The 20,180-nt window shown below is 33.0% G+C and overlaps 1 protein-coding gene across 5 annotated transcripts in view; it reads right to left on the bottom strand.

Annotated features, from left to right (window-relative positions):
• The window catches only part of LOC131943563 (uncharacterized), a 114,015-nt gene that overhangs the window by 26,683 nt on the left and 67,152 nt on the right, over positions 1–20,180 (bottom strand). The window contains exons 2-5 of one of the 5 annotated variants that reach the window (XM_059303755.1): positions 3,621–3,730; positions 3,399–3,477; positions 3,059–3,110; positions 1,297–2,499 (exon numbers count right to left, since the gene is read on the bottom strand). The exons of 3 other annotated variants lie outside the window; for them this stretch is intronic. In XM_059303755.1, the coding sequence (XP_059159738.1) occupies positions 1,580–2,499; positions 3,059–3,101 (963 nt within the window). In that variant the 5' untranslated portion in view covers positions 3,102–3,110; positions 3,399–3,477; positions 3,621–3,730 and the 3' untranslated portion in view covers positions 1,297–1,579. Of the gene's footprint in view, positions 1–1,296; positions 2,500–3,058; positions 3,111–3,398; positions 3,478–3,620; positions 3,731–20,180 lie in introns of those variants that run through there. One more of the 5 variants, XM_059303757.1, reaches the window with a different exon arrangement.

Here is a 20,180-nt window from a genome sequence, read left to right as displayed (position 1 = left end):
CCTAGAATGTGGATTATCATTTAAATATTTTAAACTTGTATTTCGCAGCCTGGCTGGTGAATAATAATTTTTTAATTGTGTAATACAAAAATGTAAAATATTGAATGGTATTAAACAGGGAAGCAACTATGTAAATACTTGTAATTCAATCTTTATTTCATTGTTACTTCCCTTTGACCACAAAATAGTTTTTTTGTTCCAATTTAAGGATCGCCGTAGGCCTGTTTATATTTTATAGCTTAGCTTTTTCAAGAATGTTTATTTCATGCATTTGTTTTATCGTTTTAACCAAAATAATTAAACCGATATTGTCCCTAGTTTATCTTCATGCTATAACTAAAAATGTATCAATATTCGAACATAAGTAGGATTGGTGTAACAGTTGTGTATAACATTGTGTTACATATTATATTTAAATTGAGAAGCCACTTTAAAGTAAAGCTAACTTGCATATCATGCGGTCTATTCGGCAGAGAAAGTAGAGTTCATGTGTTGGTGTTATACCCATGACTTATTACGTCATTCAGCCCACACGGAAAACCCAGCCGAATTATGTTTCTTCAAACATGTCCAGGTACAGATCAGATCTGTGCATCAAGAAAGGTAATCGAACATGGGGATCAAACTCGTATCCTTAGGGACAAAATGCACGTACTTTTTTACTCGACCATGTCCCATTTCTCCAGTTGCTTATTAACGCCCTGCTTTACAGTTTTCGTGTTTGAAAACTTTGATTCAATGTTTTAAAGTCACACTAGTTGTTCTATCACTGCCGATATATTAACCTCTACAAAAGTTGTTTTATAATATCACAGTCAATGATTGTTAAAGGATTTCTAGTCAATTAGAATGACAACAATGTTTACACAAATGTCAGTCATTGACAGCATCAAACTACTTTTTCATTTCTATTGGAGCACATCTATTAGCGACGAAGTATCTAAATATAGCATGCGAAGTGTCAAAATTTTTTTAAATTATTAGAATTACACATTTTTTCTAATTATCTCATTTAAATTAGTCTAACAAGTGTATTGGGCATAAACAAATGGACTTTGTTGTAAAGTTTAAACTTACAACCCATGACAGCCTGGCGCGAACATCGACATCACAACATGCGCTGTTTGACAACAACTTAAACATCAACAGACAACAACGATTAAAATAACAACAGTAGAAACATATTTCATTTTAGCATTTAATGGCGTTTAGTGTAAACATTTTGTAAACAAAAACAAACAGTATGAATATGACATTTTAAAAGGTAGGTTACATTTAATTTACAGGTAATAGCCAGCCTATAGGTATATGTCGTATATGACAACAATTTGCCGACAAAAATTATAAGCAAATTATTTACAACAATTGAAACAAATAAACTCTAAAATCCATCAATTTACATGCAAATTAATTTGGTTAAACGGTTTACATCAATCAAAACATTTGTTTTAATCATTTAAATGTAATAAAATGTTGATAAGACATGCAGGTCTTAACACAAACAGTTTAATGACGGGGAAGGTTCCGCCATTTTGTTTGTTTACATTGTGTAGACAAGGGGAGAGAACTAACAGTTACATCAGCCATACCACTCCCCACTATAATTTCCTTCAGAGTTTGATCCACTGTGGGGATGGTCACACAACAACAACCTGTTATATACTGGCCTGTAGACATACGCTCCACTGGAGCCTGGACATGTACATGTTGTGTACCAGTACCTGGTCCTGCCATCCCTCTCATGTTTGTGTGTCCATTGTCCTACAGAGACCTGTTTAGGACAGCCATGAGGATGTGACACTATAACGGTCAACTTGTCCAAACCAAAAAATCTCCTGTATTTGTATTTCTTCCTTACTTCCCTACATAGATCATCAAAGTGCCGCCACATCTTGTCCAGTACATCAACCAACTTTAAGTCACATGTCACATAACTCAACCTACACAAGTCTCCCTCAATGTCTGCCCAACCCTCCTTCTCCCAGCCATCAAGACTGACCACTGGACTTTTATTGTCATCAAAACCTAAAACACACGTGGTCTGTCTCGCCTCACTGTCATCAAACACCACGTGTGTGGCTGTCACCACATCAACCATCCCCCACACTTTGCTGGGTGTGGCAGAGACTTGACACTTGGCACAACGACAAGTTTTTCTGTCACTCTCTGTGTACTTGTACACATACCACACCCTCCCCGTCCCTAACCTCATCACGTGACTTCCTCTGTCTTTATAACATGTATATGGAACTTGAGTGTCTGGGTAAAACTCTGGTCTCTCTAGACTGGTGAATTTAGTCTTTACCTGGACAGTTAGGGCTGCCAATGTTTTGATTGTCTCAGACACGAGCTCGTCGTCATGGTAACGTGAGGGGAGACAACCTGCGTTGAAATCTTTAAGAGGTATAAAACCTTTGTGACCTGGATTCTTCTTACAGTCAGTAACATGCGTGTGTAGATCAGCTTCTCCTCCATAACACATCTCAGCTTCATGATTTCCTACAGGAATATGGGGAAACAAATTATTCAAATTGACTAAAAAAAGCTTTAAAAATGATATAAAATTCTTTTAATTCAATTAATTAGCTATGTTTTGTTTAAACTAGCACAACTAGCACAAATGTGCTAAATCTTAAAAAGAAATTAAGAATGTATATGTGGTTTTCTTTCAGAACAAGGGAAACATATTTTCTAAAAGTTTTAAAACAGACAAATACCACTATACTATAAAAATCACATATTATTTTAATACATATTATGTTCATGCTAGATTGCTAGCACAGATTTATATGCACTAAATCTGAAAACAAAACTATTAGTATGTCAGTTTTCCTTACTTACAGGAAGATATAATAACACAAACCCATTAATATGAACAAATAACATTCTAATTTTTTCTGATAATTTAACATTAAAGGATACATGTACCTGTTGACATAAAACTATAACATAACATAATTGTATTGCTAGATTAGCAAACATATATAGAGGATTTATTAATTCTATTTTAAATTACTGCGGAGATACATTATGTATGTATAATAAAGTTGTTCATTACCTGTAAGTGTAGAGAATTCAGGCTTTTTGTTAACATTTCCCATGACATGTGTCTGTAGATATTTAAAATGTTTTATTGAAAACCTGCCATTGGTTTGTAAGATACATACAAGTTAAATACAATTAATCAATGAAACAAAATAAAGAATTAAAAGATATGCAATATTTTTTAAATGAATAATTATTTAGATAAGTTTGTAATGGTCTTTCAGTTATTAATAAATTATGTATATGATATTTATAATGATATTCTGTATTATATCCAGAACTTCAGATGTAACCTTTTAAAACTAAACCTGAGCAATGTAAGCTTATAGTTTTGTAATTGTTCAAACACTTACCTAAAATGTACTAAGCTTTCTGTTTAAAAATACGTTTTCAGAACAAATAAACACAGCTGTCACAACTTATCTTCGAGATCTGAAATCATACACAGGAGTATAAAATGAAATTGTTTTATTTTTTGAAAAAAAATATGAGATATAGAAAACTACATACAATTTAAAAACAAACTAACAAGGAATAACCAATATTTTAAGAATGTATTTAATTTAAATACTTACTGTGTAAGCAAGTCAGCATGGTGTGGCTATATTTTGACTTGAATATAAAAGTTCTCATCAGGAGGGAAAAACACTTGAATGAACACAAACAGCTGCCAAATCTGGATGACCTGAAATTAAACAGTTAAGAATAATTCTAATTAAATAATTCACAAAGAAGGTAAAGCACCAAGATAATACTTCAACTGGATGAAATAAGGAGACTTATCATTATAGGATCATAACTGCATATCTATGTGACTTACATTACTGCAATAAATTATAATGAAGCAGCCTAAATCCTAATTCTAGTGTTTCAATTTTATAGTTGATGATATATAGTAGACAATATTTTATGCACCATTAGACAGTGCAAAATATGCTGAAGGTGACATGCATACATCAAAAATATGGTCTATATGTCTATACTTTTTAAAAGTAGCCCTACTTATTGACAAAATCATCATATAGCAATTTAGTTTTAAAGGTACTTAAACAATTGTAGGGCTTTTGTTTAAATTCATCTTGTATATTTACAATTTATTGTATTAAATAATTTAGAATGCTTTTTTCCATTGTATAGATCTAGTTTAAATTATTTTCAAATGTTTTTATGGTTTATTTTTTAGAGCACTCTTTTATGTCTCTCATTAGTAAGTTGAAAGATGTGTATTTATATTTTATACTGAGGCTATTCATAATTTATAGGGCATTGCAGGTATTGTAATCCTATTATTCACATAAAATCTAGATCTAGTAAAATACATAAGTTCAAAGTTAAAAGTAAAATACTCAGTCATTTAAACTACTAGAACTAGACTCGCTATTAATACAATACATATAGAAATCTAGATCTAGATCTAGATAATAATAATTTTATAATATTATCTAGATCTAGACTATTTTCTAAATATTATCTAAACTAGATCTAGATCCTAGATTCTAGATCTAGATATCTAGATCTACACTGAGATTATTTATATTATACTCAACACATGACTTGGTAATCTAAAATCTAGATCTAAATCTTATTAGAATCTTCAATCTAGAGAGATCTAGATCTAACTAGAATCTAGACTCTAGATCTAGATGATAGATCTAAATATCTAGTTAAAGTAGTTAGATTCTAGATCTAGAATCTAGATCTAGCTAGACTCTAGATTCTAGATTTAGGTCTGGATCTGGATCTAGATCTAGGAAGAATAATCTATCTATATACTACTAAAACTCAACTTTGTTTACATGTTTGAATATTTATTTGTTTTTTTGTTTGTTTTTTTGTTTGCCTGATCGAATATCTCGCATGGTTGCACTCATCGTGGAAAGCTGTAAAATAGTATGTAGGTAGAGAATAATTTTTTAATGCAGACAGACTGTTAATCACAAATTTATTTAAAGACGTTAATTAATTTATTGATTTATTCATACGCAGAGTAACCCATTTTTTTTTAAATGTTAAAACAGTGACTAAACTTTGTGGGAATAGTGACGTCACAGGTTTTTGTTTACTCTTTAGTACAATAAAATGGCGGCGTCTATCGAAGAAAATTGTGTTCCCATTCAAAAGTTTAACGCGTTCTAAATCTAATTTTCTGTCGGTCATAACTTTAACAATACGTCCGTTTGCTGTATTTATTACGTTCCATCACTTATATCAATTTTCAACTGTCTTTTTCATTTAGTTTTACGATAAATTTCTCTAGATCTACAATCTGTCCAAGAAAGTTATTTATTTATTTATAGATCTAGATCTAGAATCTAGGTCAAATCAAATATTTATTGATTATAAATACAATCCAAAAAAAAAAAAAAAGAGACTTAAGCAAACCAGTCGTAGATCTAGAATATAGATAATTCTATCTAGATTAAGATAATAATGAGTTTCTATATACTAAAATATTTTCGACCTTTATTATTTTGTATAAATCTTTGTTTTGACTAGGCCCCTATGCTGGTTCCAGGGCCTAGACTAGATCTATTTGCGTAGCTTAAGATTCATACGCGGCTTCTATACCGCTAAGTGTGGAAAATTATAGACGTAAACTCTAGATATAGCTCAGTCGTAGATCTAAAATATAGATAATTCTATCTAGATTTAGATAATAATGATTTTCTATATACTAAACTCTTTTAGACCTTTATTATTTTATATAAATGTTTGTTTGGAATATGGTAATTTTGAAATGCTCACTCCGGGCCTATTTGCGTAGCTAATGATTATGATCTAGATCTAGATCTAAATCTACATTCTAGATCTAGCAAGAAAAACTAAACTTAAGACTTAAGAAAACGAGTCGTAGAATCTAGATAATTCTATCTAGATCTAGATAATTTCAAACCTTCTTTATTTTATATAAATCTTTGTTTGGCTAATTTAAGATAAAATTTAATTTGAAAGTTACTACTACTAGACTTAGATCTAGATCTATGAGCGTAAATCAAACTCAAAGTATAGTATAAAAGTTCACTTGCGATGTCACGAGTAAATAGCTAAGGTGGTAGTGTAGACCGCTCTCATGCAGGTGGTACGGGTTCTAGACCAATATGTCAATGATATTTTTTTTTCAATTTTTTTTTTTAGATGTGAATGATAAAGTTGCCTATCTGAACTTGGCAGGATACAGGGCAGGTGAAGTAGAGTTCATCTGTTTCTTTGTCCTAAACATGTGAAAGGATAGTGTGGTCAGAGACATGCTCGGCTGGAATCGTTTTTTAAACGATAAAAACATGTTGTCTGAGACTTGGCGGGACACTGGGCAGGTGAAGTAGAGTTGAGTAGGTCACATGTGACGTCAGTATATGAAGGGATAGTCCGAAATCGGTGTTTTCGGTGTTTTTAAAACATAAGAAACATATTTTTGAATGTGGGGTCTGTTTTTTGTAACGATACGTGACACTGCAGTAGCGTAGCGAGGAGGGGGGGGGGGGGGCGGGAGGGGCGCCAAAATGGTTTGGAAAAATAAATTGAAAGGTTGAGGGGGGTTCAAATCGAAAGTTTGAGTGGGGGGGGGGGTGCACATCAAAAGTTTGAGGGGGGGGGGGGTTGAAAATCGAAATCTTGGGGGGGGGGGGTTAAAATCGAAAAGTTTGTCCCCGGGCGCCGGGAAGGCTCGCTATGGCTCTGAGTGACAGACGTGATGTTTTTTGATGGATGACCCCCGAAACCCACAGTTATCCAACGGATGACGGGTATTCTAGTATAATATAAAATAAAAAGTACTATAAAGTATTAGTATTATAAAGTCTAGACTAGTGACTAGAATCTTATCCAGATCTAGAGATCTATTAATTACTAATCTAGATTTAGAATCTAGATCTAGATTGTTGATCTAGATCTAGATCTATCTAGATTTTTAGGATCTAGATTCTATACTCTAGATCTAGTAAAATTTAGATTACCAAGTCATTCTGAAGTAGATTAGATCTAGATTCTAGAGTCTAGAATCTAGATCTATCTAGAATCTAGAAGATCTAGTTAGATACTAGATCTACTAGATCGTAGATAATAGATCTAGATCTAATCTAGATTAGATCTTAGATCTTAGGCCTACCGTACGCGAAATGATCGTCTGCTGTAAAACTGGTTTAACTTTTTAAAGTATCGATACCATAATTTATCAGATAACTTGCCATTTAGGCCTTAAGCTACAGAAATAAGGCTTTTTTTTACGGGAATTATTTTAAAAAAATGCTTAAAATTCTGCATATTTTAAGCACAGCATCTTTCTTTTAAATTTCAACATTTTGTAGAGCTATGATGTGTATCTCGGTAATAGTAGAACGTGTAATTATTGTGAATATTGATATGGTCCACATTGGCATACATAAATACTAGATCTAAAAAGTCACATTTTCTGCGACTTTCTACCAAATTATTTTTTTCATACTGCAGCAAAACTGATCAATAGAACCAATGAGTTTATGTAGGGGTCACTCGTTGTAGATCAGTTGGCAACATTGAAGTAGAGTCAGTGTTTCTTTCAGACTTTTTATCCGGGGGGGGGGGGAGGGGAGACTGATATTTTCGATGGGGTGGTCAACATTTTCCGAGGGAGGGGGGGGGGGGGAATTGATAAAAGTATGTTTTCTATATAAATTCCATTTCGTTCGGGGGGGGGGGGGGGGTCCGCCCCTTCTGAAGAGATGCCTGGAAGTAACTCTGAGTAGAGTTCACTTGTTTCTGTGACCTTGGCAACATTACGACATAATTAATAAGTGATTATATATTTTAATGTGTTCAAAAACGTTTCATATGTATACCTTTTTACGTTTTTCTTGGTAAATTCAATTTGATTATATGCGTTACATTGACAATTATTGTGTCTACGGAGAAATAAAAACCAAAGTGTGTATTTTAACCAATGTTAGAATTATTTAACAATAACTTACTTCAGATTGATTTTAAAACCCCAATTTGCCAATAAAATCTATTTGCATTTCTTCGTTTTTAACCATGCCACCTGATATATTATCTTTCATATTTAATAACGTCACAACACCACTACCCCTCCACACCCCCACACACACCCTGCCTCCTTCCCCAAACAATGCTTGACATTAAGCTCGACTCCTCCAAAAAAAAAAAAAATCACATAACATATGTATTGAACATATTAAAAAGGTTCAGTTCAGTTAATGGCAAACCATGAACAAAACTTAAACACAAACTGTTTTTAAAAAAGCAGATCCACAGCTTCATCAAATAAAGTAATACAATTTGGTAGCAACATATCTATAGTAGCACTGACCTAGACAGTATTTTGTAAAGTTATACAGAATTTCACTCTAAAACAAGTCCCTCAATCCCAGCTTCACCCTTATTGTATAACAAGCATACACTGTTACCGTTTAACAAAACACACGGGTAATGTGGGGGGAGGGGGTAAACATAGAGAAAAAGTTAAGTTTCTGTGGTGGGGGTGGGGTGGGGGGTTGGTGTGCAATATTTTTAACTTAATATTGATATACATTTAAAATCTTTAATTTTTGTGTATGCACATTTAATCAGGCTTAAAAAGTTAAATTTACAAAGTCAAATTCTTGTGTGCATATAGGTCGAAGCCTAATAATAGGTATTCAATTTTCTTTACTTAGTCAATATGATGTGTATAAGTTATTTCTACAGGTAAAATAATACACAAATGTCCTTAAATATGTTACGTTATTTAATCATCTGCATACGAATACTATATACATCTTTACTATGATTTACTAAGTTACCGATGACATAGGACGAAGGAGTGAAGACAGTTGGGGGTTTTAGCTATTGTAGAGAAAAGGTGTGTTGTATATTTTATTGTATTTTTAGTGTGTTTAGTGGTAGTAGTTGTTAAGAAAGTTAATTATACATATTACAATTTGCTGAAGCAATAATTTGTTGTATGTTTCTGTAGAAAATCGTGAAAATCCATACGCTATAAAGGAGTAGATGATCAACACAAACATGTTGATATTATTAGTGGGGTCGGAAGTAAGCGTGTTCCCGTCCTTATCACATGTTTATAGTTGGAGTGTTAGAAATAGAAGTAATCATCATATATAACGCATACATTCCTCCCGACACTATATATATATATATATATATATATATATATATATATATATATATATATATATATATATATATATTTATTTATATATAATATATATATATATATATATATATATATATATATATATATATATATATATATATATATATATATATATATATATATATATATATATATATATACATATATATATATATATATATATATATATATATATATATATATATATATATATATACATATATATATATATATATATATATATATATATATATATATATATATATATATATATATATATATATATATATATATATATATATATATATATATATATATATATATATATATATAATGTATATACTGATGTTATTGTTTCTGGTGATTAAAAAGCTGTCATTTATTATATGGAGTCAGAATGTTCTTATCTCCCTTATTAAATACGTACACTCCTAATTCACCCCCCATAGAAACTACATTTCCTTTCGCGAAAAAAGATTCATCATCGACGAATTACATTTTTTAGTGTCTCAAAAATCATTAGCCACTCACCCGATACCTAGTCACTTCAAACAGCCGTTTAGATGACTACGGGAAGCTGCTAGCTAAATATAAAGACAACGTTAAAGTATTAATTATTAACCTTTAACTACGCACTTCATATTTAGTGAAGAATAAATTTTGTTTGATTTAATTTATTAAGAATAAATCAAAGAATAATATTTCAATTTCGTGCGGCGTCAATTCGGCCAATGACGAAACGGCCCCGTCAAAACGACCCCGACAAAACGACCCCGTCAAAACGACCCCGTCAAATCGGCCCCGTCAAAAAGGCCAGCGACATATGGACCCCGTCATATAGGCTCCCGACAAATAGGCTCCCGTCATTTAGGCTACCGACAAATAGGCTCCCGTTATATAGGCTCCCGACAAAAGGGCTCCAGTCAATAAGGCTTCTGACAAATAGGCTCCCGTCATTTTGGCTCCCGACATATAGTCTCCCGTCATTTAGTTTTTTCCACAAAACGGCCCCCGTCATTACGACTCCCGACAAATAGGCTCCCGCCATTTAGTTTCTCCACAAAACGGCCCCCGTCATTACGACTCCCGACAAATAGGCTAGCGTCATTTTGGCTCCCGACAAAAAGGCTCCTGTCAATTTGGCTCCAGACAAAAGGACCACTGACACAGTGGCGTAGCTACCGTAAAGCTAGCGTAAGCAAGGCATGGGGGCCCAAGGCACATAGGGGCCCTTTTCCCTCATAAAAAATTAAAACTTTTACAATGGAATTTTAATATTTGTTACATATAAATAATTTTAAAAAAGAAAAAGGTTAAAAGTTCCAAAAAGCCCCCCCCCCCCCCCCCCACCGTTTCGGCAGTGGCATTCAGTGTTTGTGGGTCAAACAGAGCCCAATCGTTATAATAACACTACAGGCGATATCACTTTGTCGTGAAAGACATTGAGAGAATCAACCTATAAATAAACTTTTTAGCAGTAGTAGGCAAGCATAATAATATAGTATAAATACAAAATCAGGACATATAAAATACAAAATGTTGCCTTCAGAATATTTATATATTAAAAATTATCCATCGTAAGTAGAAGTTGATCTCTTCGTTTAACTCCTCTGTAGCCTAACGCAGAGGCGTACTGAAGGCGAGGCGGGGGTTGCGGACCGCAACGGGTGACACCATTTAGGGGGGGGGGGGGGGTGACACCAAAGGCAAAAAATTGTAAAAATTATAGAATGAAATGCCATTTTCCAGATCCATTAGTTAAAGTTAAATAGTCTTCTAAGTACAAATCGAAAATTATATCAAGGGGGGGGGGGTGACATCACGACGTAAACGTAAACTATAAAGAAAACAATGCTACATCCAACTGTATTATAAACAGACTGTAGATAAACATCGTTACTATTAAGTCAGCAGTGATTAAAGCTTAAACACGTACGTGTACCAGTATGTGGCATATATATAAATTTTAGGCCTATGTAGGCCGACACACACACACACACACACACATATGTATATACATATATATGTATATATATATATATATATATATATATATATATATATATATATATATATATGCTTTGTTTCCTGGGAGGGGGTGACAATACGAAGTGCCGCACCGGGTGAGACCCGACCTAGCGACGCCACTGGCCTAACGGCTGACGAAGGGGCCCACTGATAATTTTTGCATAGGGGCCCAAAAATCCTAGCTACGCCACTGCACTGACAATACCGTTTCTGTAGAGACTAAGTCTCCCGGCAAAGCGGTCTCATTGAATATGACATCTGCCAGTGGGACCTGTTCATCAATATTCTTTAGAGTTAGCTTATCCAACACTCTTATGTAATACAACGTATGCATCTCTTGTTCGGCAGGCCTTATTTTTATATTAGTTTATCTATTATAAAATATAGTATGTTTTAATTTAAGGGTCATCTATCTATGACATCCATAATTGAGTCGGTTATAGGCTGTTCCAACTCATTGTGTGGGGAGAAGGGTCCACGCTGTACCTTCCTAACTGCAATATGCTTGTACAGGGGCGTAGCGAAGGGGGGGGGCGGGGGTGCGGACCGCACCGGGTGACACCATTTAGGAGGGTGAGACCAAGGCAATAAATAGCAAAATATATAGAGAAAAAGTTTGGGGGGGGTGCAAATCGAAAACTTGAAAGTTTGTCCCTGGGAAGGGTCGCAACGCCCCGGGGGGGGGGGGGGTGATACCATTAAGTGCCGCACCGGGTGACACCCGACCTCGCTACGCCACTGTGCTTGTAGGTTATCAAAACAAAATGCTGTTATCATGTTAACATCATGTATATAATACATTTACACTTCTGTGCTCGCTTTTAAGCAACAGATCTTTTCTGTTGTAAATTAAACGTTATCAAAACTTTACAATTGGTGGAAAAAAAGCTGTTAAGGGCTCGATTTGTTTGTGAATTAATGTTGGTTCATGAAAAAATAATTTCATTCGGGCATTAAAAAGAGGTTATGGTGGTATTGGAGGTAGGACACAATGGTTACTTTTATGCCAATAGTGGTCATATCATTCATTTTTCTGGAGCCAATATGTCGGGAGTCATTTTGTCAAAAGCCAATATGTCGGGAGCCCATTTGTCGGTAGCCAAAATGCCGTGAGCCCATTTGCCGGGAGCCCATTTGTCTTGAGCCCTTATGTCGGGAGCCAATATGTCGGGAGCCGCTTTGTCGGGAGCCAATATGTCCTGAGCCTATTTGTCAGGGGTTAATATGTCGGGAGTCCATTTGTCGGGAGCCTAAATATCGGGAGCCCATTTGTCGGGAGCCTATATGTCGCAAGTCAATATGACGGGAGCCCATTTGACGGGAGCCAATAAGTCGGGGCCCTTTTGACGGGGCTATTTTGACGGGGTCGGTTTGTCGGGAGTCGATTTGACGGGGTCGTATTAACGGGGCCGTTTTGACGGGGCCGATTTGTCCCGGGCCGTTTTGACAGGGCACCACCTGCGCATTACATCTGAACCTTATTAGGCAATGTAAAATGTTCATTTTTACTTTCTCGTATATACGAAGTATAGAGAAAGTCTTGTAATCGTGCAAGAAAAATAAATCGAGACTTTTACAAATCTCGACGTTTTACACCTCACTGATACGGAAAAACATAATTTTGCAATCTTGTCCGTATGTCTGTGTGTCTGTCTGTGTGTCTGTGTGTCTGTGTGTCTGTCTGTCCGTGTGTAAACACGATAACTTGAGTACCGTTACAGCTACGTTGATGAAATTTCATATATAAGTATTTTATCGAAATCGTAGATCCGTATCAACTTTTGAGCGATTTCCGATAACCGGAAGTGGTACTTTTCCTACTTTGAATTTTTCAAAAGCCTATAACTTGAGTACTATTTCAGATAGATAAATGAAATTTCACATGTAAGTAAAAGATCTAATTCTCTACCTTCTGTTAAATTTTGAGTAATTTCCGTTGACTGGAAGTAGTAATTTACGCTACTTCCAATTTCTCAAAAAACTAATGTAAATTTTAAAAGTACTAATAATATTGCGCACCATTATGCGCTTTTTTATTTGGCGTTCACTTGGTGTGCAATTAATTTGTCTACGAGATTTTATTCTATTTTTAAAACTTAAAGTATTTAAAATGGATTAAAAATCATGTCTATAGCCCGAGTTCCCATCCCCTGTTATTTTATATAAGAATATTCGAGAAAGTTTAGGGGAGATCACTCCCGGTTTATTTAAATAAAATATTGTAATTTTCAGTGGTATTTTCTTTTGTAAAGCATCAGTTTAAATTTGTAGATAAAAATGATTTTAATAATAACTACTTGAATTAATATTTAATATAAATATAGTGTTAACGTTATTTAATTAAACACTGTAACCAACCTAAAAAATGAACGATTAAAGAAAACTATCTTGAAAAATTCTGTGTTTATTTGACTTTTTGTATTTTACCTCGGCGTTACTTAATAGCTGCATTACTACAAATACATCAATGTAAAAAAGGATAATTTTAAAATGTCTCCTTTTATTATTGAATGCGAAATTATTTGCAAAATAAAAAGTCTCAACTTGTTAATAAACTGTTACTTATATGTATTATCAAAGCATTGAAATGCATATACGTATTTACTATTTTGAGAATGCATCCAATGTTTCAATTGTTTCAATAATATTGTATTATATTGTATTTATATGTGTCTATGTATATAGATAAGCCTATACATTTTTATACTTTTAGGTTAAAATCAATATAGGCCTACATATGAGCTCAAATATATTATCACTTTATTAATTTTATATGCATTAAAATACATGTGTATTTCTGTTAATTGCGTTGACATTTTGTTGTTATTAAATGAGTGTAAAAGATTCACGTAAAATGTTGTCAATTCATAGCACTATTTAGTTAATGGGTTATTATACTGTATATGTATACATTAAATTATATGATTTAATTATATCCGTCATATAGCTAGAAATCAAAATTGTAACAAAACCGGCTATTATGTCACTAAATTCTCTCAATATCGAAAACCTACGTATTTATAATATTCCACGTGACCTAATGAATACATACTATCACGCCGAAGAAGGCTGGTACATATTTAACTTAACATTGTTTCACTTTCAAGAAGTCTATTGCTTTTATAAACTTCAAAGACAGTACGTTACACGTATCTATATATTTATTTGATGTACAAATGTGTAGTGTGATTTAACACAAGAGTGTCAGAATAAGCTAGCGAGTGTATTAAAACAAACTTCAACAGGGAGCGAACTATGGCAGTCGTGTGCTCTAGCATAATTAGAGTAGACCCCTTTATTTTATAAGCCGTTCGCCGAAATATGTGAAAAAAGTTTATATGAATACGCGTTAACTGAATATACATCTAGATAGCTCAAAAAATATTACTCCGACTTCTAAGCTGTGTTTAATTATTTGCATCATTTCTCGTCTAAAAAAATTCCCAACAACATAAATAATGTTAAATTAAATACAGTTTAATAATTTAAAACGCGATCAATCTAAATGTCGGAAAAATTCGATAACCAACTCAACAGTTAATTTCGTTTATCTTGCTTGCGAAGAAAAAACCGACCTCACCTAGAACCACCCAGTTTTCTAGCACGTTAACTAGGCCAAACATAATCTGACACAAACATCATTTGTCTGACCTAAACTAATCTATGCGTTGGGTTGAACTGAGATACTGTTCGAATGTTTCGAAAGTAAGCAAATCAATCCACTACCAGACCTGCTATGAATGTTAAAGTTTGTAACGGGGTCGGCGTGGTCGAGTTGGTAAAGCTCATGGCTGCAAAACCGATTAAATCAAGTTCGAAACCCCGGTTACGATGAGGCTCGAGAGCGGGGTACAGCAATTCTTCTAAGAGGGACGACTCCAAATTAAAACAACTCCTGCCTAAACATTGTTAAAATGTTATTAACGAAACAGAAAACATTAACCTCAAAACATTATTAATGAGTATCTTATTATTTTGTTACAAACTGGATCCAGAAACGATAGAACGATAGCCGGACGATCAAATCAAGCCCACACACGCTTAAAATCCTAAATTGTGATCGATGCATTAAAATTACGACAGCGGATTTATTAAAAGCTAATTAAGCATCATCTTATTTAAAAATATACATTTCTCCAACATACACACGAGATATCCAATAGATATTTGATCGATATTTTTAACCCAACATTATTGGATTCAATCCCCGGGCTAGAGTCAGTCGTGTGGTCTCTGTCTTAGTGAAGAGGCTGGTCTTAGTGCTGACCACACAGTCTTTACATAGATCTATATCGAGGTCAAAGAAATATATCTACTCTAGATATTTGGCTTAAATTGGCACTGGTTTCAATTAATTAGTAATTACATAAAAACAGAAGATAGCATAGCAGTACTACTTCTGGCTATTTTCGACGTGGCATTACAACTTTATTAACTAACACCCATCTCACATTTTAAATAAAGAAATTTTAAAATGTCGGTAGGAGTATAAGTGTAGAAAAGTGCACAATTTGTGTGCGAAAGAGGCGCTGTTTGAAATGAGGGGCGCAGAGTAAGGGAGATGTAAAGAGGCATTATACGGTAGATTTTGAAGCTTATAGTTAGCGAGTTGTAGATGAAAATCAATAAATTTACAATATGATTATTTTTCCATTCGTTGCAAATTATTATATGTCAGGATTACAATGTGATTCCAATCTAGATGCGTTGTTTGTTTATTACCCACATTGGCTTATAGACGCGCTCGTGTTGGACTAATTTGTCCACGATGTTACATGTGTAGCGATAGGATGCATACTCTAGTCTTCAAGCAACGCACACCAAGCGTTGGCGTTGTTATTGCTGGTTTCAGATAGGGTTTTCAGTTTGTCTTAGTGATGAGAGCTAAAATAAGATTAAAGAGTTGAAAAAAAATGAGAGACCAGTGACATTGCCATTACTGAAGCACACACACATATATATATATATAAATATATATATATATATATATATATATATATATATATATATATATATATATATATATGCCTATTGATAATGGTAATATGGTTTCTTAATCATCAAATATAACAATGGGAATACGCCAATGTTATATTTCTATAGTGTACATAAGGTATTTACATTTTGAAGCAACAGATTGATGTTTAGCTTGTAGGTAGCTGCGACTAATGTCAGCACATAGATATTGTAAAGCTATGACGAGTAGTACATTTATTCTGTTGTATATCTTATTTGTTTCTGCCGCAGTAAGTATCGGTAATTACCATCAACGTCTCGTGTTTCGTGTGAATAGATTTCATGTGATTAGAAGTAGATTAAGTAAACATGTTTTTAATCCATGTATGGTCATGTTTATTTATGGACATGAAATTGTTACAACGTCTGAAGCAAGATAATTGGGAACATAGAGTTTATGTTATTTAGTTGCGCTTTTAAGAACAACTCAATCGACCCCCCACTCCACACCCACCCCCAACCCCGCCACAAACATTGTAAACATCAAAACTTAAATGTAGTCAACCACTACAATGTTAAAATTACGTCTCATTTCAACATATTGATATTATCATAGTTTCTTGTTTTGAAAAAAAGCAATTCCCCTCTGAACAATATCTCTCAACATGAATATGTTGTTAACATTTTGCAACAATTTTTTTTTTAAACGAAAACACGTATGAAATCAGTTTTCTGACAATAATATTTAGAAAACAATATTGTGACGTCAAATTGTCTGATTCCCCCACACCCCGCTCCTGCACATCGTCAGAAATGCACAAATGTCCAAAGCCATCTCTCACCCCACCCAACTCAACCCCCTTCCGTCTAGAAGTAGTGTAGCGTGGTTGATAAAAAACCCTTTAGTATATATATATATATATATATATATATATATATATATATATATATATATATATATATATATATATATATATATATATACAGTAAGATAAATGTTTATGTCAGATCGTTGATTGTTGTACTAGGATCATGTGACTGTGTCATGTGACTGTGTCATGTGACTGTGTCATGTGATTGTGTTTCTACACAGGTCTCTGCACCCTACGATAAGATGATCGATGTGATGACGTGTCAAGCTATCGATAAGCTGATTAATAGATCCCATATGGACAAGAGAACGGTAGAACACAGCAATCAAAACAATACACAGTTAGAAGATCTTGACAAGACTTCTACACACGTGAATTCTTTAGAGGTAAAAACATCAAATTTCTGTAAAAAAAATCTCTCATATTTTTTAAATGTCAGTTAAGTGAAAAGAGTTGAAAAGAAATGGAAAAAGAACAAAAAGAAAGTTAAGCATGAAAGGATAGTGTGAATGGCTTATGCTCCATAAGGAGATTGAAAAGACGATGAAGAAGCGTAAATTTGAATACTCTAAAAACAACATGTACGTTATATAGCAATGCCCTTCCCAACCCACCCTTTTTGTGTGATGTTTATATTACTGTGTCCTGATGTCATGATATCATCCGCTATAGAAAAAGAGAGTCCCAATAAAATAAACAATTTGATTTTCATTATATATATATATATATATATATATATATATATATATATATATATATATATATATATATATATATATATATATATATATATATGTTATAACTAGCTAATTAGAATTATTTTCTGTTTAATTTTTTTTTAATTATTTTGATTAAGCTTGCAAAGCAATGTTGAAAAACAAACGATAATCAGTTAATTTTAAATGATATAGTATACATGATTTCAGTTACGGAAAAAAATATATCAATTCTTAAAATGACGTTATTTTATTAATGCAAGTACATTTTAAATAATCTTTAAAGTCAATGTTGTGCATAGATCTTTGAAAAATAAATCAAGAGGTTAAACTTTAGGAAATACACAGTAGTAGTAATATGACTCTGTATTTTCTGATAAAATCGCTTTTGGAATCCAATCAACGTACATAATTAGTCGTAATGTTAGCTTTACGATAAGTATTCAATACATGTTCAAGGTAAAGAACAGTTCGGACACATCAATAGTAGACTCCCAACAGGCTTTGAGTTATGCTTCACTGGTCTTGTGTCATGCTTTAAAAGCCTTGGGTCATGCTTTAAAAGCATTGGGTCATGCTTTATAGGTCTAGTGTCATGTTTTATAGGCCTTGTGTCATGCTTTATAGGCCTTATGTCATGCTTTATAGACCCTGTGTCTTACTTCACAGGCCTTATGTCATACTTTATAGGCCTTGTGTCATGATTTATGGGCCTAGTGTCATGCTTTATAGGCCTTGTGTCATGCTTTATAGGCCTTGTGTTATGCTTTAAATAACTTTGTACATGCATTATAGACGTTGTGTCAGAGGAGGGTGAACTTACCATTGTTCAAATGCTTTTCATTTCCTTACCGGTTAAACGTAGCTTTCTACAGCACTGCAATACACGATTTTTTAACATCCTTCCTATCATGGTTTAACGTTGCTTCTAATATCTCAAATTAAACTTTTAACAGAATGTCGTACTCTAGTAGTAAATCTCTAGAAGTCACGAGTGTGAAAACCCGAACCCGGTACGCTCCGGATCACATAACCGTCCCTACTGCAGGACAATGTCCGACATAGTGCTCACGTGTAATCCCGACTGAATATTTTATGGCTACTTTAAATTTTACCAAGACTATTTCACACTATCACACGCAAAATTGTATTGTCGTGCGAATGTACTTCCCCTATACTTATGTGAAGTTAATCCAAGTAATAAGCATTTAAGTATCAATGTTTTTAATTAAAAACATTTTCCCCCAAAATAATGTGTTATTATCAAAGAGACATAATTCAAATTGTAAATATAATTACGATATTTATTATATATGTAAATTAAAAATTGTAAATTATTTTACAATTATTTTAATACATTATGTTTTATTTAAGTAAACTATATATTTCTTAAAACATTTTTATTACATGTTGAGCTAATTATTTTTTGACAACTGTGGTTTAAACTCAAATATCTAGAGACTTGAAAATTCAAGTCAAATACAATATAAAATAAATTTGAATGCAGAAGAAATAAAACACATCTAACTCTTAAAAAAAAAAAAAAAAAAGAAAAAAAAAAGAATAGAATATAAAAATACATCATTAAGTACGCTGCATAAAAATACAATATAGATAAAGTTGTATTTCCCTACCTTGAAACCTAATAAAGAAGTAAGATACAGAACTAGGGCTAAAATATACGTATAGAAAGTGAATCAGTGAGATCGTATAAATATGTGTATTTTGTTAGATACTCTATCCAAGGAGGATGAAATAGAAACAGTTTCAGAATGTTGTTCTTAAAAATAAAACGATAATCTTTAAGGAGAGAGTAAAAAACTTGACATTTTACTCTAATATACAAAATATGAAATTAAACACAGAATTTGGAAAAATGAACAAAAACAATTGATACAAAGAAGAATTTAAATAAAACTTTTACGTTGGTGTAGAAATGAGCCTATCATTATATATATATATATATATATATATATATATATATATATATATATATATATATATATATGTATATATATATACATACACACACACACACATATATATATATATATATATATATATATATATATATATATATATATATATATATATATATATATATATATATATATATATATATATTTAGTTTAGGTATTCATCTAATATTTAACATTTACCTAAAGAAACAGATGGCAATAGATCAATAAAATAAATATGACCATCGTCTTCTAGATCATTGGTTGATAGCTCAAAAAAAATCCAAGCATCTAAACGACACGGTGTTATCACTGGCTTGGAATCAGAAAAGTTGCAGGAGTAGCCTAAAAGAAACCTAAGTTGGTAATCCTATCGCCTAAGGGACTACACCCCTGTTTCATTTAGGAGTTTGCTCACCTAGATAGGTTACTGTTCCTAGTTTATAAGCCATATCTACCCGAGGGGTTAGAACTGATT

Source organism: Physella acuta, unplaced genomic scaffold (assembly GCF_028476545.2).
Source record: "Physella acuta isolate Inbredline_101_S28 unplaced genomic scaffold, ASM2847654v3 ptg000462l, whole genome shotgun sequence".
Taxonomy (NCBI): Eukaryota; Metazoa; Mollusca; class Gastropoda; family Physidae; genus Physella; species Physella acuta.
The sequence above is the reverse complement of the archived record's forward strand: the minus strand, read 5'-3'. Positions and strand labels throughout refer to the sequence as shown.